The 23,615-nt window shown below is 37.6% G+C and overlaps 1 protein-coding gene across 1 annotated transcript in view; it reads right to left on the bottom strand.

Annotated features, from left to right (window-relative positions):
• The window catches only part of TSHR (thyroid stimulating hormone receptor), a 45,210-nt gene that overhangs the window by 12,385 nt on the left and 9,210 nt on the right, over positions 1–23,615 (bottom strand). The window contains exons 2-7 of the mRNA XM_036384144.2: positions 22,304–22,375; positions 19,689–19,763; positions 10,720–10,794; positions 9,579–9,653; positions 6,799–6,876; positions 5,242–5,310 (exon numbers count right to left, since the gene is read on the bottom strand). Of these exons, the coding sequence (XP_036240037.1) occupies positions 5,242–5,310; positions 6,799–6,876; positions 9,579–9,653; positions 10,720–10,794; positions 19,689–19,763; positions 22,304–22,375 (444 nt within the window). The remainder of the gene's footprint in view (positions 1–5,241; positions 5,311–6,798; positions 6,877–9,578; positions 9,654–10,719; positions 10,795–19,688; positions 19,764–22,303; positions 22,376–23,615) is intronic.

Raw genomic sequence — 23,615 nt, 5'->3', positions numbered from 1 at the left:
AGTAAATGCACTTCATCTGGGTTACACAACAGAATGTCTTAGGGAGCCAAATAATGCTTCTGGCATGCTATTCATTGGACATTACTCATGCCTTAAGCCTTGTTTCTTACAGAGGAAAATAGTTTACATCACCTTCTTAGCTGTTGCTGTTTTAAATAAGCTTTCATTCCATATTAATATATGGCATTCTAGCATCACCTGGTGTTTATGTTTTCTGAGAACTGATTTTCATATTCTGTAAATGGCACATTATTGTTCTGATCATTTCCTTTAGTGTGCAAATTTCCTTATGATTTTGTCTGCAAAGTGAACACAAAAATTAAAACCAGAGCAACAGTTAAGAATTAATCCAAGATTTCAACATCTAGGTTGTAGTGTTGAAGGACACAAAAACCTGCTTAACCTAATAAAACCTGTCTGCTTTAGTAATTAGACACTATTATACAACCACTTAATTACTTGTCCAATTTCAAAATATTTTCCCCTGATGTTTGAGTGCCATAGTGACTAATAAACCTGAAATATAATAGCTGATAGTCTGATAAAAATCTTCAAAGTTACAAATAGAAACAGCTAGAGACTTTGGGAAGTACAGAACCATGTGTTACTAAGGAGGGGCTGCAGTGTTAGCTGCCAGTTTTCACATCAATGAGTCAAGCCCATCAGAATGTACAATTTCCTGATGCTAATTGGTTTCAGTTGCTTAGGCCCTTTTATTTTGATAGGTACTGCCTTTAGATGGAAAGAATAAGGCTTTGGTAAATAATAATTTGACAAAAAAAGCTCATGTAAAGTCAGTTCCTTCTGAAAGTGCCATTAATCCTGCCATTACTGATAGTTAAATGATACAGAATGTCATTTAAATTCCCTGTAGAAGAGAAAACTACAACAGTGGTATCAACATGTCTAAACAAATCTTAGAAGTTTTAGAAATCACATAGTTATGTGTAATATCTAGCCTCAGTGGGGACACTAGAATAATTGTAATTTTGGAGAGTTGGTGGATGGCAATCAGATAGACATGAATACCCCAGTGCAAACTGCTGGAAATCTGTAGCAGTAGTGCAGAATCTGGAGTAGGAGATGCTGATGTTTTTGTGGTGCTCTACGTAAATGAAGGCCCTTTTTCATGTTTTTCAATCCAATCAGAGCAGTAAAGCACCTATACTTGTGTCTAACAGTCTCTATGGGGGTCAGGGGTAAGAAGAAGAATATTGCATTAAGCCTCAAGCACACCAGAAAACTTCATGGCTGCAGGACCTTGTGAGGGCACAAAACACTAACAGGACATTTCAAGTGCTATGTAAAATATATGCATCCAGCTGGGTTATGATATGAAGGTTAAAGAAAGGGAGAACAGGCAAAAAAAGATGCAAGTGAGCAGTACTAAGGATTCATCATATGATTTTTCCACACAATTGTTTATCTTAACTCTGATCTGTGCCAAGCCATTATAAGTAAACTCTGAAAGTGTATACTAAAATAAATATATTCTTTTGGAGTTTATTTTTGTGATTAGATTTTGAGATTACACACTTTCCACTTCAGTAATTTAGATAGTTCTGTAAAAGCTCATCACAAATATATTTTGCCATTCACTGAAAATATCTTCTATAAACTCTTCTTTCCTCACCAATTACCTTACAGAAATAAACACTGGTGCAGCAGTACTACTTTGCAGGAGTGATGCAATTTGGGACTTAATGATGGGTTAAGATGGGGGATTCAAGTGTCAGATGAATGCTTTTCAGTAAAAGTATCACTCAGCCCTTCATTCCTGGTTCCTGACTTCCCTGCCCTTATAAAACTTACACAGCAGTACTGTGGATCCTTGTTGGATGACAAGATCACCTAGGTGGTGCTATTATTCAGTATGATAATGGAAACCCTTTATCCATGGTTTTTCACCTATACCTGTATTAATTTTTTTGGCCCTCTTTAATTACATAGGCATGTTAATACTGCAAGAGTGGTAGAAAGGCATAATGCATAGTAGAAGATAGCCTCCAAGATTCCCAAAATGTCTTCTGACTTATGGATGGAACATTAAGTCTTTGAATAATTTGCAAAAGTTTATTATTGTTTTTGATTGTTTTGCTTTGTTACTTACTTTTGTCCTTGAGATAGTTATTCAAAACACATTCAAATTTCCCTCACCCTTTTCCTATTAGTTTATTTTTGCTCCTATTTTTGTTAAATTCAAATGGTCGTGGATCAGACTCAGAGAAAAACAGGTATTTCCTTCACTATACAGTGGTAGATAAACAGGAGTTCAGATTAGAAATGTCAGAATAGAGAAAATAAAATATTTGCCTCTTACATTAACTTAATGCTGCTGCTAGAAACAACAAATCTCCAAGCTTGCACTTAGCAAAATTATACTTTATCCTGTCGTAAGGTAACCAAACTACTTCAGAAAATTAGTTTAGCAATTTCAGTGTAGTTTATCAAACAGATAAAGTCTTTACCACTCATGTTCAGCTCCCTTGTTTGCCTTGTACATCTAGAGTAGTGCTCTGCTCCAAGTAGATGTCATATGATTTAATTAGGAGAAAAGTGTTTGTTGTAATAAACCAGTTTTACTGCTGGTAGATAAACCCATGAACATAAGTCTAGTTTTGGTTATTCTGTTGGTTGTTTGTTTTATTGTCTTTTTAAATTTGATTGACTATTGCATCATAGTCAGTCTCTGGTAGGATTCACTTAGGATCATAAATCATAGAACTTACCAGGTTGGAAGGTACCCATAAGCATGATGGGGTCCAACTCCCTAGTCCTTGACAATGAAAAACAAAATTGTGACCATGACCATCATCCAGATGCAATTTGAATTCTGTCTTGGTGCTGTGACCACTCCCCTGGGGAGCCTATTCCTGTGACTGACCACCCTCTTGGTGAAGAACCTTCACCTAATGTCCAATTGAACTTCCCCTAATGCAGGTTCATTCTGCCCTCTTGTCTCCTATCACTGGTCACCAGAGATAGATCAGCAGCCTCCACTGCCCCCATGAGCAAGCTGTGGGCTGCCACCAGATCTCCCCATCACGTTCCCCTTCTCCAGGCTGAACAAGCCAAGTTACCACAGCCACTCCTCATAATTCTTGCCCTCGAGGCCCCTTCACCATCTTGGCTTCTCTCCTTTGGACACACTTAAGAGTTTGATATCTTGCTCATATTGTGGCACCCAAAACTGCCCCCGGGTGAGGCTGCCCCAGTGCAGAGCAGAGCAGGACAATCCCCTCCCTTGCCTGGCTGGTGATGCTGTGCCTGATGCACCCCAGGGCAGGGCTGGCCCTCCTGGCTGCCAGGGCACTGCTGGCTCGGGTTCAACTTGCCAACAACCAGGACCCCCAGTTCTACTTCTGTGGGGCTTCTCTCCAGCCTCCCACTTTGTATGTATAACCAGGATTACACCGTGCCAGATAGAGAGTCCAGCAATTGTTCTTGTTAAATTCAATATAGATGGTGATGGCCCAGCTCTCAAGTTTGTCCAGATCTCTCTGTAAAGTCCTCTACTCTCAGCCTTAAAAAATACTTATGTATCTTTAAAGAATACTAAATACATTTTTTTTCTAAAAATAAGCAAACAGCATAGGGGCATAGAACATAAGTAAATAAAGGAAGTATGGAATGTAATCTTAAAGAGTTGCAGCTGAGCCAATTATTAAGGATTAGGAGCAGGCCTGATTTTAACAGGCCCCACCTGTAGCCAATAAGGAGAATGTTATAAAAGAGTGGATTGGTGGGAACTGGAGTGGTTGGTTACTGTGAGAAGAAGGAAGAGTCAGTGCCTAGAGGAGATGCCCACGAGAAACATCAAGGAGGTATGAAACTCTAGCAATATGGAACCCTTACAATGTAATGACAGTAGAACCTTGGCAATAAAATGACAACAAACAGTATCTACAGAGGCTAGTATGTGCTGTCTGCTTCTCTCCTTCCCAGTTCAATAAAGCAGATGTTTAGGACCCCAGATCTTCTAAAACTACATTTTCCTTTGATTTTTTAATAATAAGGAGAATTCCAAAGAACACAGAAGCAGTAGCACCTGCATAGTATGAGAGAAGCATAAAGAAAAATTGCTACAAGATAGTGTCCAACCTGTGTTTTGTCAAAATGTAAGAAGTGGAAGAGCCAACACAGTTAATATAATGGCCAATGCTTGGAAAGTTTCTGAGTATTGCTGTATGTAGCTTAGAGGGATTCAGTCAAGACACTGGCTTTATTTTTGCCATATTTTACATCTTGTGATTTCTGTGGGCACTAGTACAAGCACTATGTCATCATGGAAAACTTCCTTTTTCATGTGAAACTTCAAAGTAACTGAACTAGTGTGAATAAAAGCAGATCTATTCCAGATCTTTGGTTTAACTCAAACCTTTCAGACTTTAGGAAGTCTAGCTAGCTGCTAAGATAAAATAGGCAGTTTGGAAAGATTAGGACCATGCGAAGGATGCTCTTAAGGAATTCTTATAGAATTTAAGCCTAATTTAAAATAAAGCACTAAAAAGAATCATATCTATCCTCGTGTCTCTCTGGTTAATTTAAGAGCTCATAATGAAGAAACCTTTTTACTCATGAGAGTGACAGAGTTTTTGGTCAAACCTCTGTAGGACAAGAGTAAGCTCTACCAAAGTGAATGGAGTCTCTAGAATTGAGAGTTATTCTCTCTTAATGATTGAGGCAGATGATTTTGGGTATGGTGTAAAAAGGATGTTCACTCACTAAAGATTATTTTTTCAGGAAATACAATAAGAAGCTGGGAAATATGAAAAGGTTGAATTCATGCTTTTGAGATGTGCATCTCATTTCCAGTGTAAGTGGCTGGTTCCTCTGAGTTGCTCCCAGCACCTTACACCACTCTCTTTTTGCAGGTAAGAGACACCTGTGAAAGAATTGCTACCATTATCAGCGCTACACTTACTAACACAAACAGTCTTGTAACAAAAGAGCATAATTATCTTCCAAATTGTCTTAGAAAAGGTACTGTACCTTCAAACCAGGACAAAACTCACAATGGAATTGCTTGCCATGATTTTATTTCTGAGCTATAAATATACATACTAAATGAAAGCACACTGCAAAAGACATTAAGCAATGATACTGTTATTGCTGGCTGAAATTAACATCCTCTCTTTGCTCCTTTAAAGTAATTAAACTAAGATAGGTATTTCAGAGCCTCAAATAAACAGAGAAGTTTGGGTTTTTTCTTCTCAAAGAAGAGAATTACCTGCTACTTACATAGCATCCAGATTTGTCCCATTAAAAGCATGGCCTTGAATACTGGTAAAACCATTATTGTAGAGTTTACTGCAAGCAAAGAAGAAATTACATCAGTGTATTCTGGGCTGCTTCAATACATGAATACCTAACATCCTATGCATCATTTTTCTTTGCAATAGCATATTCATGGAGGGTGAAGTTTAATCTCTTGAAGAAGCAGTAGTTACTGTGCAAGGTCAAACAGCTGCCCAGAAGCATTCCTGAGTGCACCTGAATCAAGGATGCCATGTGGCAGGTGTGCCATCTACCTCTTTTTACAGCAATGATAGACTAAACCACTTTGTTATAATTTTCCCACTCTCAAACTAAAAGCAAGGAAACAAAATCCTGCTAGGATTGATTAAGGAAGGCTACAGGAACTAACCAGCAAAAAGGTCTGATTTTACTATCAGGCATGCTTTAAAGTTCTAGAATTCATTCTTTTACTCCTTTAGAGCAAAAGGATTTTTTTAGAATTTCTTTAGAATTCATCTGTTTGCATTCTATTGCTCTTCCTCCCAGTTTAGTTCATAACTCATTACAGTAATTTCACTCCCATCAGCTCTTTCTTTTGGCTCACATTGACTGACTTGCATTACTGTACTAATAAAGCCTCTTATTTGGCCTTATCATAAAGCAGAGCACTAGGGCTCAGGAGCTCAGTCCCTGGGTAGGGACCGGGTGCCTGAAGCTGGCTCGCTCATGCCAAGGCCGCAGGGCTGTCATCTAGCAAGCATGGTGATTATCAGCTCTATAGTGATTGCAAGCTCTCAGGATTTCAGCTCTGCTTGCTAGGTAGTGGTGCCCTGGGCTGGAGGCTGCAGCAGACGGAGAGAGAGGAGAAGGAGAAGGCACAGGCTGTTCCACGGAGATGGCTTTATTTGGGGAGGTCCGTGAAGGGTCTCTGCTCTTCTTCTTTCTCCCCTAATGGGGTACAGTATGCTTCTTTTATAGGGTTGGAAAGGATCCAAGCTTGACCAATGGGTAAGGGGTTAACATGACATTGCCTTATAGGGTTACAGAGGTAGGTTAAGGGGTGGAGGACAGGAAAACAGGAATTTTCTTTTGCTGTTTCAGCATTCCTATTGTTCATATCCTCCATGGTGCTTTTCCTAAATCTATGGGGTTTACTACACTGTACTTTATTTAAGAATTTTCTTTCAAATATAACTCTTCTGATGTTTGCCATGCATTAGTTTCCATGGTATGCGCCACTCAGCTTGCAAAAAATCTTAGACACAGTTATAACCCTGATGACTCTTTACAGGGGGAAAACTTTGCAGACTTTCTCCTTTGATTTTTTTTTCCCCAAATATAAACATTCACTGGCACTGGGGTCATAGAAAAACTACTTTAGTCAAGCCAGTTTAAAGAAAAGAGCGGGACTGATTCAAATAGCTGTCAAAGTACAGAATTTATGCAAACTAGAATATAAATGCTGTCTGTCTGTGATGTTTCTCTGTTGCAAACTACTAGAGAATAGGACAGGAATAATTTTTTTTAAAACATTTTGTGACTTAAACTGGAAGAACTTACAGGGTTAGAGATTCATTACAAAGCCCATGGAAAGCATTTGCAGGCACTGAAGTCATGTAAGGATTATCTGCAATTTCACTGAAAAAGGAGACAAAATATTGCAATCAAACATCTGCCCAACAGAGCATCTGGAGAACAGCTTTGTTATTAATGGTTATCTGTCTTGATAATAAATAGAAGTTTAAAACATAAAATACATGAAAATTAATTTATTTAAATAACTAATATTAATATATTATAAATAACATTGCCATATTTATGATATTATAAATTTATTTATTCAAATAAATGAATTTAAAATAATAACCTGTTAAGTTATATCTAAGGCCAGAAGATACATGTAGGATGAAGAATTGAGCATATTCTAGCACCCAGGAGTATAGCTCATGAGGTAATTGGGTTTTGTAGTTCTGGTGGGGTCTGCCAGCCTGTGTGATGATAGTGGCCAATGGCACGGACAGGTCCCTGGTCTCATGAGCTAGAGAATCTGCAGAGTACTGAGTAACCAGTTGCTGCAGTGTCAGTTGAACAACCTATGTGGCTTTAGAGCTGAAATCCTGGTCTCTAAATTCAGATAAGATATCAGATAAAACCTTATTCAGGACAGGGGCATTTTACTTTACAGAAGTGCATCTAGCACATCTCTTTCACTAGTAAGTGAAATAACTTAGTGATTCTTCTCACCTCTTGTCCAAAGGAGTGTTTCACTACTCATTTCTTAAATACTTTTTTTTTTCTCCTACTCTGCCTTCTTAATAAGTACTTTGTATCTTCAGACCAAAATTCTGTTGTAACAAAATGGAGAAAGGAAAACTAAAGAGATTTACTATTACTAAACTGGAGAAAGGAGAGAGGAAAAGGCTGGTAGAAGCAGAGGGAAGAGCCAAGTGTTTGTTTGCCCTTTTTCTGATTTTTCCTGAATAATACTACAGTCTAGAAATGAAATAATTGTGAAAAGGTTTCTTTTTCTTCAGCTTGTGGATTAGGTACAGCCTAATAAGGCCCATGCATAAAGTCCATGAACTGAGAAGTCCTAACAATTATCCATGTGCCAGAAATAACTTCATTCATTTTCTGTGCTACATTTGTGCATATATATGTGCTAACACTGAACAGTACTCCAACCATTTTCATTCCAGGTAATTTTCCCTGATAGGTGGTTTCCACCACAAGTTATTTGGTTTTGACATTTTGCAGATTGGTTCATTTTTTTCTAAATAATTGATTACTTGCATGTTGCTTGACCTCAAAGGCAAAGAGTAATATAATGAATGGGTTTCCCCCAAGCTATACCTTATTCATTAATTAGAAGCCTATTATTTTTGAGAGCCTTTTTTTTCTTGATGGAAGAAACAAAAAGTCTTTCATTGAATAGCATTTAGAAACAGATATCATAGAACTATCTTCCTTGAAAGTACAGCTCTATTCTTCTCTGTGCAACATATAAGACCTATATTTATCTTTTCTTAGTTATTGCTATAAAAATATCGAGGCAAAAGTAAAACAATGTTTGGCTTTCTCCACTTAGAAAGGCACTGAGTTAGTTAAAAGAAGAACACAGATGGTTGTATAACTGCTTTGTTTCATCTAGCCTGTTCAATTCTTGGTTCTCTCTACTATGTAGAAGTAGATCTAGCAGAGTTTTCAATCTAAGCTGAAGCCCTTCTGGTCTTTGAGAAACTCCCTAATAGTTTTTAGGATATAGTTACCTCTCACTCAGAGCTCTGACTGGCTCAGGTTTCAGTCTTGGAGGCCTACAGCCAAGGTGAATGTGTGTTAGAACAAAGCTTATTTCTGGTCTCAGAAGATCCTTGGAAGGAAAGATCTCATTGCTTCCTACAGGTCTATACTTTTTAGCAAAACAAGCAGCATTTCTCTATTGCTCTGAGGTTCATCTTGCCCGTGGCAGACCATGAATGCAGTGGGAACTGACCCTTCTCAACCAAAACCACCTCTTAGCAGCACGGAAACACGGCCTGTGCTAGATCATCAGTCACATCTTTGCAAATCACCTTCTAACATAACACTTCTCATTTTTATTTGCCTTTTGCCTAGCCCATCCAGCATTCTCTTCCAGCTGAAAACTGCTACAATATAAGATTTCTAACTCCTCTGGGACCAAGTGACCAAGATACTTCTACCTTGTGTCAGCCTGCAAGTCTTCATCTGCAGTACTCTTCCTCCTCAGCTTGATTACAGCTCATAATTCTGACTTAGATTAATATAGGTGGATATTGTCTGTGCTTTTTAAATACCAAGGAACTCCTGCTTGTTTTAGAGTTCAAAGCAGAACTCTTTGTTTCTATAATACCTTTAAGAATAATAGTGGGCGACCTCCATGTCCCCATTTGCGTTCCTATTCTTTTTCTTCAAGAAATTGTTCTGCAGTTTGCTTCACCATGCCAGCAAAATTTGTTAGAAGAATTTTGATAGGATGACTTGATGTTCAAAGGATGTATGCCAGCTCAGGTCCCATGATTCTCACTTCATATTAATTCAGCCAATGCAAAACCAAAATAAAAATAAAAGCAAAGGGCCTGTAGAAGTTGTGTGTTATAAATGTGCTGTGTGTCCGTGTCTCTAATTCAGGTCAAATGTGTAGTGCTAGGGGAGCTGGCATTTTCCAGATTTGGTGCTAATGATCATTGAAATATTGCTTGAGAAAAACAACTTTGTCAAACTTAAATGGTATTTTTCTCAAAACCAGAAATGTTCATTATACATTTTCATGTGGTCTGAGGATGGCAATATCCTAACAAGCTGTGAGGACAGATACTTACAGCAAAAAATTCACATCAAATGAATAGATTTTGTTGAGGTCTGGAAATACTTTGAGTCCAGTATTAAAAATACCACTGAAAGAGAGGAGAAACAGAAAAATTTACTGCATCACTGAACATCAACGAACAATGTATTTAAAGTGTTCAACAGTGCAGGATGGTTATTGTATCCTCTCTATTGGCAATCAATTCATTTATAATCAACTGTCCAAAACAGAAGGATGCAAGAACAATATAAAAAGTTCAAAATGCCAGACTTATGATAAATTATAGAATCTAAAAAATGAGAACACATATTAATAAGACAGCCAGGTGGATCTGTATCTTGTGAGGCTGATAGGAAGAAAATAATTAAAACTCTGCTTTAAGAGTTGTTCATATAGCTCTAAAAAGGGAAACTGTCTATAATGTTAAATGCTTAAAGCCCCTTCTTTATAAACTCCTGTAGAGTGAAAACAACTGTAGTTCTCAATTTTTAAAACTATTATTCTGAAATGGATTTTTTTTACTACTTCCTTTTTTTATTACTTTCACATCTATAGGAAAAACCTGGACAAATCTTTCCTTCTTGCCACTGCCCCCAACCACATACACATGGAGGCCTTTCTTCCAAATATTACTCAAAATCACAGAAATTTCTTTAGAAAATCATGAGTAATTTTCAGGATTTCTTTCTGCCATAGAGGTCATATGAAATCAGGTGTCTATAGGTGAGCTTTTCACATTTGGCTGACAGGTATGCTTTAAAACCCTGTGTAAATATGTAGTAAATACTAAAAAGATATATCTGTTGTGTCCCTTCTTCCCACTGTTTCCTACAAAAATGGAATAAGTCAGCACTTATCATAAGAAAAGAGCTAGCTGTGCAATTTTGCTAAGGAATATTAGTGTATTCTAGATATTTAATGGATAAGACAAATGGGAAAACTACTGATGAATTTGTGGACATGTTTTTCTTTCTCACAAAAGTAGTAAGAGTTCCAACCCCTACCCTTGCTGGATTTCTGTCATTAGAATAAAGCAACAGGGAAAAACATGGCAGTCAGCTCCAAAATCAAATGCAAACTAACAAAACTGCTAAAATGTAAAGAGTCATCTGTGAGATTTAAATACCAATTTGTTGCAGATACTAAATACTTACAGGTATTTCAAAAGTGGGAGGTTCTTAAAGGCATCTGGATCTATGTAATCCAAGTTCCTAAGATTTCGAATTTCACTGTAAAAAGGGAGGAACATTGATAATTAATATTTAATAATGTATCACAACAGAAATCAGCAATGTTAAAATGAAATTTCAGGGACCTAATTCCTGCAACAAGCCTTTTGTACTGGACAGCACTAACTCAAGACCAGAGCAATCTTAAAATGATGCATTATCATCTGCATAGGTGCCATCCTGGGACTGGCCTTTTGAAGCAAGGGGATAAGAAGTACCTAAGATTTGATTATGGATCCTTTGTCTGCATGGTCCTAAAATCAAAACAAATACCCTGTGGTAATGGCTGTTACTTTGAACATGGTGAGGGTTTTGTTTCTGCAACGTTGAGTAAAAAGAAGAGAAGTAAAACCTTTGTTATTTGTATATAATAATCCTATCAAATTACAACCATTTATGCACCTTATAATTTTATGTGCAATTTTTCTGCTTACTTTCTTTATGGCTCTGACAATATTTTGTATTACTTTTTCCTGTCTTTTACAGAGCTCATCAAGTGATGGCTCAGTCACTTAAATCAACTTTGTTCTGAGACTTGAAATGGCCACTACATAACCATGCCCAGCAGTATAGAGGATAGCATTTCTCTTGCTATACAACAAGGCAAGATGTAACATAGACTTCATTCCTTATATCTTCTGTCCACAGTTAAGTCCTTAAATACTTCTACCCAAGAGAAAGCTTGGTCTGCAAACGTTTTTTTAGTCTGCACAAGTTGAAAAACCAGCCTGACACTAATCACAGCTGTGGCCATGATGGTGCTTTCTGTAGATGTGTTGGTGGAGCTGCTGCCCCTCCAGCCACCACCATCATTGCCTGGAGTCATGACTCTTCCTCACTTTTCTGAAATGTTTGTTTCTTCTCTTAGTACAATTTCCATTAATTATTCTAATTCTATTTTTTAGCAGATTTCTTTCATTTCTATCTATAACAACAGTCAGCAGTCTGGCTGCACCAAGCAGACTATGCCAAAATTCTCAGTCTTGAGGTAGATTCAGTGGACCTACCAATTTTCATCTTTTATTTAAAAAGCCTTCCCCCATCACATGCAGACTTTTAGTTTCTTGGACTCTTTACTGATTCCAGCAGTTTTGCATGGATAGTTTTGCATGTTTGCTTCTTTTTTGTTTACTTTAAATCAGCTCTAGACACTGGTCTCATAACACTGCTGAAACAACTCTCAGCCTTTCTTCAAATAGAAACCATATAGAAAGAATGGTGCCAGGCTTCCTTCTGATTCTAGCAGTGGAGCAATGGGTCTGAAGAAAACATTGCTAGCTACTTATATGGAGAAATTTGATGAAGATGACAGATTTAGATGGCATGATGTTGCAGGTCATGTGGGTGATCTTCCAGCCTTAAGTCAGTCAAAGAAATGCTGCTGCTGGACAGAGACCCAATGGGCAGAAACCAGTAGAATTCAATTTACCATGGCCTAACTGTGCCAAGTAACCTATATAATATAAAATCAGAAAATAGGGATTTAAAACTACCTCTGGCTCTGGAATTGTGTTAATAGGATAAAATCAACCCAGACAATTTGTCTAAGAAATAGAAGTGGGAAAAGAGACAGAAGTTAGTAGATAAATCACTATGTAGACACTGGTACAAAGATTTCAACCTCTCCATCTATTTTTGTACTGACAAAACAGTTCTGCTTCACCTTTCTGCATCGGTTTTCTCTCTGTTTACTAAAACACTGCAGGGAAATGAGGATTACCCTTTTACTTGAACGTTAAATTGATGTCATTTATTGCTCTAGTGCTGCTACTGTAGTGCTGGATTCAACTATTCTTCACATCTGTTAGCTACTTTGAACTGTAGCTGTGTTTCTGTATTTAAAAGAAATCCTCTCGGTGTCAGTTTCTTGCTTCTCTCCAATTATTTTAGTAGTTATGTAGCTATCACATTCCCAGCAGTGGAATTTGCTTCATAAACATTAACTGACATGTTTTTTCCATCACTGACTGCTTTTAAAATGTTGGACTTGTGAGCCTTCTGGCCTGATCCTCTGTGGACCAAGCATATTCCAGGGAAAGACAGTCTTCAGTTCATCCTTTAGCCTGGAAATGGATAATGCATGGGAGTATCAAAGAGTCATCAGGTTTTGGTTTGTTGCTATTCATAGCATTCTGCCTAAATTATTTGGATGAGGGTACTGGAAATAAGAATTCAAAATCAGCAGATGGTACTAAAATTAAAAGAACAAAATAATGTAATGAGATACAATTTTGATTTATTAAGTAATTGGACCATGAGAGGACATTTGCTGATTAAACAATGCAAATTAAAAGCTAATTAATCTGGGAATAAAATATTTTAAACAGCCACATGAGACAGCACAGTAATGAGAGAAAATCTTAAATAATGTGAGTGAGGGAATCAATATGATTCAACTAAACATTGGGAAAAGGTTTATATCCCTGCTGTCCAATTTTCTTTAACTGGTAATATTTGGATTCAAAAAGAAGTATGCTTTAATATATACTGTATTTATACTTGCAATTCATCCTACTCTTTGTATTGCAGAGGTGCCTTGAAGCCCAAAAGGAAGAAAAGGGCCATTGTGGAGCAATGGACAGCCAGGCTCAGAAGTGTCTAGTCAAAACAGATGAGAGAGGTATAATAATAAAAGGTGATTTGACAGAAGTGAGTGCTCCACTTATGAAAGAATGAGGACAGAAATCCAATTTTCCCTACTTCTAGTCCAGTCAAATGTGCCTCCTGCATTTGACTGGCCTGAATTGGCCTCTCATTTTATCTGGATGAAAAAGAGAAAGATCTCGTGTGCTGTAGATAAATGTAGGTAACACCAAGGCAACCACAGCTGAAGTGCAAAGAGTAGATTTATTCCATCATCTTGTTGGCTGGAGGATTGAAAAAAAATCAAGTAGAGACACACAGAGTGCTAGGCTCATATTAGCAGGGGCAAAACACAGTGGGGCCTGAGTGCTGCCTTACATATCAAAGGGGGCCTGGAACACATGCAAATCTTCACCGGGCTCTGTTTTACAATCTCTGCACTTCTTATCTCCTTTCCCTGCTTACAAAGAGGCCCCAAGTCTATAAGAAGAATGCTTTTAAGTCTTTCACAATTTTCTGTTATCTTGTGAGAAAATGCCACTTCTTCAGTAGACAAAAAATAACCAAAACAAATGCAGATGCGTGAATTCTCTGACACTGTTTTCTAACATCTCCTCGGTGCAAGACTGGTCTCTGAATGAAAACAATTCTAATCCAATTTATTTTTCTCTCTTCTTGCCAATCTTCTCTTTTCCAACCCTTTCCTTCCCACAGATCTTCATTTCCATTCATGAACTGTGCTGCTGTCCTTGTTTTAAATACTCAAACATGATCAGTCTTAGAGTACTGGAAGGAATTCCTCTCTAAAATCACAGATTTAAAAGATATCTACTGCTCCATTAATATTGGAACCTATGAAGTTAAGCCCATAAGGAGGAAGGATATTTGAATAATTCTGATCTCATCAATTAGCAGGACAAACTGCATTTCACAATTTCTTTTACAGTAATCAGGCATGAGTTATATACTCAGACACATAAATGTATGGTCCTATTTTTCAAGCTGTTATCAAAAGACTGCTGTGGTATAAAGATTAATCCCAAAAGGTCCATAAAGATAGAAGAGCAAGTTGATTATCAGTAAATTCATTAAGCAGGGTTTGCACTTTTTATCTTCTATGAATTGGAGAGTTGAAAATATTAAAACTTGTGAACTTAAAAAGTTACAGTACTTTGAAAAGCAGCTCTATGAAAACTGTTAGTAGTTGAAGCTGCCTAAAATGCAGATAAAGCCTAAGAGTATACTTAAAATGCCTAGTAAGCTAGTTCCAGATATCTACGTGTGTCTATGAGAGCTGATTTACAATTACTTTTGAAATGCAGCTTTAGAAAATAGAAAAATCACAGCATACAGCAGTGTTACAATTCTGAGTCCTTCTGGGCATTAAGTGCTTTTAAGGAACAAGAAAACCTGAAACAGTTAGAAGGCATTTTTGTTAACCATTGATGCAAAAAGGCAAAAGGTGCCCTGAACAAACATTTCAGTCCTTAAACAGTAAACTTTGCAGTCCTAACTGAAATTACTTAGAGATGATCATTAAAAAAAAAAAAAGAAGTATGCTGCTACTTACCCACTAAGTAAGAGAATTATTAGTGGAGTATTTACAAAAGTATTCAAAGTTGCTTTACAAACTCTGTTCTTTCTGTTCTTGGAAGTACAGAAACAATTTTAAAACTCTCTTATTTGTACTTTAAAGACACTTGATGTTTGATATTTTAGTTCTGGCACTCAGACTAAGAATTTAAAATGTACTAGGTTTACAATCCAATCACCACCTGACTGTCCGAGAACAGCAATTCACTTTTCCTTTTTAATGAAAATACACAAAAAACTTTATCTCATCAAGAATGGATGTGCAGAGAAAGTCACTTGATTTTATAAAGATATGTGTCAAGACTTACAAATAACTATGAACTTATGTTTAGTTGCAAAACTATAACTACTTTCAAATCCAAATGTATCTAAAAATGAAACTAATAGCTAGAGCTATTCAAATATTTGGCTAATTAATTAATTGAGACATATGCTTGCCAGCTAACTTTTCAGAAATGTCAATATGCTACTTAAAATTTTATCTGAATTTGGTAACATTAAAAGAAGCACAAACGTTTACATATGTAAGTGGAATCTAAATTTCATTTACCAGACATATTTTTCATACCTGCCTTGCAATATTGATACATTCTTGAGTATGTTTAAGCCCAGAATTCAGAAATTGTGAACCTGGATTTAGGGTAGTAATATAATCATGTTATGCTGTGATACCTACAAAGACTAAAGATATCCAAGTCAGCAATTGTGAAATGTTTTAAATAAGCTTTATTTTCATTGTATTGTAATAACCTGGGACCCCCTCTCTACCTTCTGTGATTTCACAGCTACCTTAACTTCTCTAGCTTGTTCGTCTACTTCCATGTTTTATTCTCCCCCTGCAGCTAAACCATCCATGTTATTTCATCTGCATGCACCTGTTTAAGCCTTTGCACCAGTGGCACCAGAAAACTGGCTTAGGCTCCCAACCATCTACTCCCCGCCTCCAGACTGCAGATTTTAACAAGATTGTTTTGTATAGCACTATCCCAGCTCTGAAATTCACTGCAGGTACACAGCATTCCCCCACCAATCTCTTCAGTCTTCCTCTCCAGGTGCTTCTCTCTTCTTCCTGCAGTGCTGGATCCCCTGGCCTGGCATCACGAGCTGTCCAAGAGAAGGGCAGCCCTTGCCCAGAGGATGGAGGGGCTGCTGTGCCCCCAGCTCCATCTCCCTGCAGGGCTGCAAGTGCTCCCCCCGCAGCTCTCCAAATGATGTCACAAATATGAGGACAAGCCACTTGAACCTTAACCTTTGGCCTTGTTCCCAAATGCTTTTTATGTGGTTGTATAAGAGGAGAATGCTTTATGAGTTAGGAGAAGAGTAGGGAGAGACCAGGGGAGGGTGAGCCAAGACACAGAGAAAGAAGGAAAAGAAAGAATGAGGTTCTGAGGTTCTGTTTGCAGGAATGTTTCCCTGAGAAACAGAGACCTAATTACAACAGGTTTTTATTTAGTGTAATGTTACCAAGCTTCAGTTCTACTAGTAAGGCAACTACAGAGAGACACTGATTGCTAATCAGACCCTTTCACAACTACGTTTACAAAAAATACATACTTATGTAATTGTATGAGAGAGACAGATCTGAATTCGTAAACAGACATGCTTTAAAAATGTAAATACAAAAGGAAGAAACAAGAAGCCATTGTGAGACCAATTTAACACAATTGAGGAGGAAAAAAACCAGCAGAACTGTGTTCCTTATTTACATCTTCATAGAGTGGAAGTTTTGCTATTAATTACCAGCAAAATGAGATGTGGCTCATTAAAATACAGCAGGTGATCCATATCCTTAGTTTGCAGAAATTGCTCAGTACTTGAAAGGCATGGATGCATTAAAATATGACCCTTATAACCCATAAAATGACCCTTATAACCCATAAAAATATGCTTAAAGAGCTGAGGTCTGGAAGGAACAGAAAGTCAGGACAGAGGTACATGAACCAAATAAGCACTGAGAAAATGGGTTGCTGAAGATCAAGGCTGAAGTGCACTAACTAAGCTTGGCAGACAGATCATGATGAACACAAGATGCCTATTCACATAACACTTGGCTTAAAGCAAAGCATTAGTTTCTTCCTTCTACAAACACTGAATTTTCTCTTGAAAAGTTTTTATGTCTAAAAAGAAATGTTTTGAGAATGAAACTGTGTGTATAAGTTTCAGTTAGGGTAAAAAGATTATTTATACAAAGCTGCACTTTATGAAAGTTCAAAGAAAAACAAGCTGTAAAAATAAAACTCTGTGAAATGACTTTTCAAAATTGTTAATCTTAACCTCCTTTAAAATACATTGCGATAATCTTAATCTACCATTATTTTAGCATTAATACTTTAAAATAATATGTAAATGGAGAACCTTAAATTAATGTATAGCACAAGTTGCAAATTTATCCCTGTATTATCCTGCTGTTTGGAGGTAAATCAAATTCAACAGTGATAGGTTTTAACAAATCAGGAGTTATAGAAACAATTCATAAAAATTATCAAATCTATAAATTGCTTTCTTTAACAGCTTATATGCAACTGTCTAACTTGCCAGATGCTAGGATATTCCCTGATTAAATTATACATGTGCCTTACTTCCAAACAGATTTTTTTAAACTTGGTAAGCACTTTTAAGTGGTAGAGATGGCCCTTCTTTGTGGGCTATCTCCAAAGTCTTGGAGTTTTCCTATAACTTTTGTGAGCAGAGTTCTGATTTCTTGTCCTAGGTAATATTTTTGGCTCTTGTGCAGAAAAAAGAAAAATCTTGTATGTCTGTCTACAGTTTCTCTTGGCAGTGCTTTGTGAGAAATACAAGGGGTCCCACATTACCATACCCTTGTATAGTGGAGCAGGAAACATTCCCTCCATGGCCTGCCCACAAGCCTGTGCCAGGGGTGACATGAGAGTGTCATGAGCCTGTGAACTCTGCTGACTCTGCACAGACCTGCAGCTTCCCAGTCATGGACAAGACATCCAGGCCTGGGGGCTGGAGTGGGTGTGATTTTGGAGCTTTCTGGAGCATTTTATCTTTAATTTCTAATAAGGTGAACCACAAAAGAAGTACCATATGAGGAATTTGTAGTACATAGTGGCAGATACTTTATTCGTTGCTGATAAAATGTGCTGCCAGTAAATGTTTCACTAGAAGTTCATTTGTGTTCAACAAGAAATTTTAAAGACACAACTATGAAAGAGGAAGAGAGAGCATGGACACGAGAGGCTTAGAAAAAAACATCAATATAATAGGAAATGGTATTATAACCAAAGTAAGTACTGATATCACACCAAAGCCTTGCTGTGAAACTCGGGAATACTATTGGAGCATGTTGTTGGCCTGAAGTAGATCTCAGGATCCTCACACTCTGCTTCTTGATATGCCAGTCAAGTTCATGTTCTCTTAGAGGAGTCACTTACACTTTCCAGCATTAGTTTCTCTCTTTATCTTCATTAACAATAATTATATTTTTCTCCTGTAACTTTGTTAGTCTTTCTGATTCACACTGTGTAAAGTAAAAGGAAAAAGAATCGTAGAAAATACAGCAGCGTTAAATCATCATCTAATTCAGTCTCTTTCTCTGAGTGAAGATTAAATAGATCTATGGAATTTCAGATCATACAGCCATAAAGGCCTGCAGTGGTAGAGACAATGTCTCCAGGAAAACAATTCTAGTGTTTATTACCATAAGAATAAATACCAGCCATAGGAATACATTTCCTAGAGGCTGCCATGAGTCTCGTCTAATCTACTTTAACATTATTACTACTTTTTCAAACATTAGTGTGAAAATGGGTGGTAGCTTTCACCTCTTGTAACAACCTTTAAAAAAAACAATCTGCCTCTGGCATATTTTCTTTCTAGACACAAAAGACTTTTCCCTCTGACCATGTTTTCTGGATCCATGGTGACCAACAGTGCTCTCCCATGGAACCTCTGCAAACAAAAATCTCTGAAATATGCCAAACTGTAATTCAGCTGAGCCTTACAACAGTGGCACACTTTCCAATCCCTCTTTTGAATCAGTAATGGAAACATGGAAGAGTACCAGATACAGGAGGGGTCCTTTGGAGCTCTCTATTCAATACATTACATTCTCATTTTGACAGGGTTCTGATGGATGACAAGAATTCTCTGGATGCATCCCAGCAGTTCTGTAACTGCCCTTAGAGTGTCACTTGGTGTGGACTGGTCAGAACAGGAGAACAAAAAGATGCAGAAACACTTCCCAGAAGCCTTTTTCCATATTATTCTTGTTCCATTTAATAACCATATAAACACTCTTCATTTTACTAGTGCTCTTTCAGAATGATTACTTATTCTTCATGTCTCCAGGTAGGGCCATTTTGCTCTGTGCTTTGCTCCTTCTGATTTTATTTCTTATGCTTATATTACTGTTTTGCACTTACCTGCAGTAAATTGACAGAAATAATTCTTAGTTAGCATTTTATTTCAACTTGACATCCAGTTCATTATGCACTCCCACTAGTTTCTCAGTACATTTATCTACATTTCTATGGGAAGATAGAGAAAGGAACCAAAAAGATGTATGGAAAACAAGCACAGTGAAATAAGCTCAAAAAAGAGACTGACTCACTCCACATTATGGAGAAAGAAATGAAAAAAGGAATATTTAGCTACATAGGAGACAGGAATGAGGAACATCATCATGTATTTTATTTCCACAGATTCCAAATTTATCTTATCACTGTATTCATTTATTTAATTACAGTACTTACATGTGAGTGACTTTGCTTAAACTGTTGAAGGAATGGGCCTCCAGACTCTGAAGTGTTTCATCTATAGAGATGTAACTAAACACCAGCAAACAGAAAAATAAAGAGGTCTCAGACGCTGGGAAGCCACAGCTAGTGCTCATCATGCCACTTCATTTGTTGTCTCATTATTTTTCTCATCCAGCTATGATGACACTCAGAAAGAGAGCAGGATTTAAATCAGATCAACACTTGGCAGCAGCCTCAAGGCTGCTTATTTTCCCAGCCCTTATTTTCTTCCTTCTCCCTCTCTCCACCTTTCTTTGCTTTTTTCCAACCTCAGCATCCCCCATATTGCTATCCACCAGCTGCCCCTGTTGTCCTCTGCTGCTGATGGAGAGCAGCTTGGTGACACGTGGGGCGCTTCAGGAGAGGACAACCCGGAGCAGGTAAGGCAGTGGAGACTGAGCTGAGGCTGGGCTCTATCAGCTGGCACGGGGAGCACAGGAGGTGCAGACACATGTGAGGTGTGGGGAGCTGTGTGGTGGCATTGGCTGTGGGGCAGCAGAGTGCCCAGGGTGGGAAAGGCACTGTGCTCCTCGGGAAAGGGTGCACAGGGGAATTGTGCTTCACATGGGGCTGCTGGCAGAGAGCACTCTGGGATGCTCCTTTGTGTGGAGAAACTGTGGAGAAAACACTTTGAGGAGCCACAGACCAGGTGTTTGTGAGGTACTCATGAATGTGACCCCAAAGCATCATCCTAAACCCAGAAGAAATATTCCTTATCCTTGACCTTAAAAATACTGAATGCTCAATGTGTTCTTAAGTCAGCAGAAAGTACCAGGTGAATCCCTTTTACCAAGATTTAGTGTATTTGCCTTATTAACAGTGTAAACCAGAAATTGAAATTGCATTTGAATATCCTATAAAACCTTTATTCAGGGATGCCTTTCTGACAGGAATTAGCTTTGTAATTAAGCATGTAATTTAAATGTTTTTTCTTTCATTCATGCAGAAAAGCAGCACAGGGGGAAAAAGTCTCTACTTCTGGCTATCAAGAGTACATAGCTATGCATTCATTTAAGAGAAATTGTAGCTCTAAAATTTTTGTTTAAACAAGGTTCATAAAGAGGACAACTAGATCTTCTATTCAGTACAGATAAAAAAATCCATGTTTATTTGTGGAAATCATATAGTAGACACCATATAGCAAAATGGACTGCTGTATTTTGAATAATAAACACAGTATATAATCCCCTGTTGAAACTTCAGAACATTTTCTAGATGAATTTGCAAAACCAGGAATGATCTGGTAATTTTCATTGCACAGTTTTCATTGCACAGAAATTATGGGCTGGGAGAGGCAAATGAGACATGTGGAACATTAGAGGCCAAGACATACACATCAAAGCTGTATTTAAAAGACAGGTACTGATTCCCCATCCTGAAGTTGGGAGGGAGTGGAGTGGGAGTTCATGTTTTGTGGTAGTAGTAATGCTACAAGAAATATCCAGATGGGCATCAACACTATTAAAATTTAAATTGCAGTGGAGCTTTTGGAGCCAAAGAAGGGCTGACACCCTTTTATATTGAATCAAACTCTGTTCTAAACTAAGTTTATCCTTTTTATATATAATACTATACATCATGTGAGGGATATTCTCCCTCTCCAAAAAAACCCCTAAACAATACCCAATCTATGTGATTAAACTGAGATGGTAAATGCAGCTGCAGATATCAAAGAACAATTACTTAAAAGGATTTTAGAAAGCCTTTATTTCAATACACCTGGGTGAAACTATGAACTATAATAGGTGAGGGGCACACTCAGACACAGCAGGAGCCAAGGACCACAGACATTGGGGCACTTAAATTGTGAGGGGGTAAAACCCCAGGGATTCCTTTGTTCGGGGTCCCTCCTTGGAGGCACCAAACTCGGGCTATTTTGTTATTTAGTTATTGAATCAAGATTAAACCATTCAAAAATCTGGACATCTGAGATTTTGCTATGGGGAATGTGGGGTCGAACTGGTCATGGTGTGAACGTGACTCTCAGAGTGGCTCCTGGATGGTGGGACAGGCGTTTCCTTAACAGAGCCACCTTTATGGGACAAATGTAGACACAGCTGGTTCTGCCTCTGGGGACTGTATCCATGCATATGATTGCACACAAAGGAAGGGTCTCTCACATCACACAAATATTAATGTTTTGGTGAAAGTCCATCTCTAGTCTAGAAATGCCTCTGGTCTCACAATGAGTAGTGCTCCATATCATGCTGGCAGCTGGAAATAAATTTTTAGCCAGGACCAGCAATTGAATATGTTAATTTGCCATGAGTGAAGTGATTTCCTTTAATTCTCAAACTAAAAAATGTTGTATAGCTTTATTTATCACATCAACTTCAATAAAGGAGGAGTGGTCTTGTTCACAAATGCACAGAATGCCTTCCTATAACTGGTTCAGGTTTTAAACAAGAGAATTATTACCTTCAGTTCTAAAATGTAAGTGGTGAGGTAGCAAAGGTACCCTAATATTTTCATTTCATAAATTTTTATACACAAAGACAGAATTTTGGAGAAGGAGAGTAATTTTAAACAAAACTTTAAAAGAATAGTATCAGAAACTGAATAGAACTCACATCCTAGAGATGTTGGGGAGGTTGGAAAAAGCATCACTTGGAATTTTTCTTAGATGAGTCTCCAAAAATCTCCTAGAGAAACAAAAATTTGGCAGTTAATATCCTTTGGTAGCTACAATTTAAGATTAAAAAGTCCCACACAGCTTCAGCTCTGCTCCAATGTTTTTGTTCTTATCTTGCCTTTTCTCTGAGTTGCCACCTTTGCCTCATTTCTATTCCTGTTTCATTATGTGGCTTGTTTTGTTTGCTGTGCTCCATCAATTTAAATTGCAGCTTTCTGCATCATCCTACCCAAGAACTCAGCAGTCAGTGGTGACAATGGATCTTCCAAAACTCCAGAGCATGGCCAGCAAAACATATTTGCCCATTGAGTTGGTGAAGTATTAAGAGAATTCTTTTAATCATTTCAGGCTCCACAACGATATCCCATCCCTCATTCAGAGCAAGAAATTCAGGCATGTCAGCCAAAATTGAATTAGAGCAATTGCTGCTACCTCCCCAGAATTCTTCATTTTCTTTGTAATAAATAGTACATTCTTCCTCCTCAAACATTTGATGCGGGGTGGCATGTACCTTACCCGTCTGCAGGAGATTTCAGAAAAACCCACAATATTTAAGGGAGATACTTATCAACAGCCAAGCTCTTAACAGAATGAATCTCTAGCAGACTCATTCCTCTAAATAAGGAGGAAATACTTTTGAAAATCAGCCTATGATAGCTGTTAAACTTACAGTTACAACCTGTTGTTGTTAATCTTTGCTTTTCCAATACAGTTTGGGAATACACTTACATAGCATCTAGTCAATGAATAGTTCGAAGAATAATCAAGAACAAATTATAAACTTTCCCCCTAGCTGCTATTTAACAACAGTTAAAGAAAAAAGAAATAAACAAATTAGGATGATTTCCTGATTCTGTTTTGCTTCATAATGCCAAGTATCTGATTACTACAATTATATTTGATTTACATAGCCAAATATATTATCATCTTGAGATTTATCAAGCTTCTGGAATTTGTCTACAAGAAATACAGCTGTAGAAATAGAGTTTAATAATAACAATATATGTAGCAATTCTCCAAGGTTTTGTCTTGAATTAAAGTATAAATTAAGAGAATGTACATTCCTATAATCCCAAGGGAAGAATCTACTTCCACAGTCTACCTTCTCTACTCCATATATTTGTTACAAGAATGAGTAAAGACTTCTACTTTTCCAACAGTGGGTTGATGTTTCTCCTGACCTCAATACACCTGGCTCCAAACAAGCTCCAAACCACAGGAATGTCAATTGGTCCAGAGGTTATGTCCAC

This window comes from Molothrus ater, chromosome 6 (genome assembly GCF_012460135.2).
Source record: "Molothrus ater isolate BHLD 08-10-18 breed brown headed cowbird chromosome 6, BPBGC_Mater_1.1, whole genome shotgun sequence".
NCBI lineage: Eukaryota > Metazoa > Chordata > Aves > Passeriformes > Icteridae > Molothrus > Molothrus ater.
Note: the sequence above shows the minus strand (reverse complement) of the source record. Positions and strands in the feature narration are given on the sequence as shown.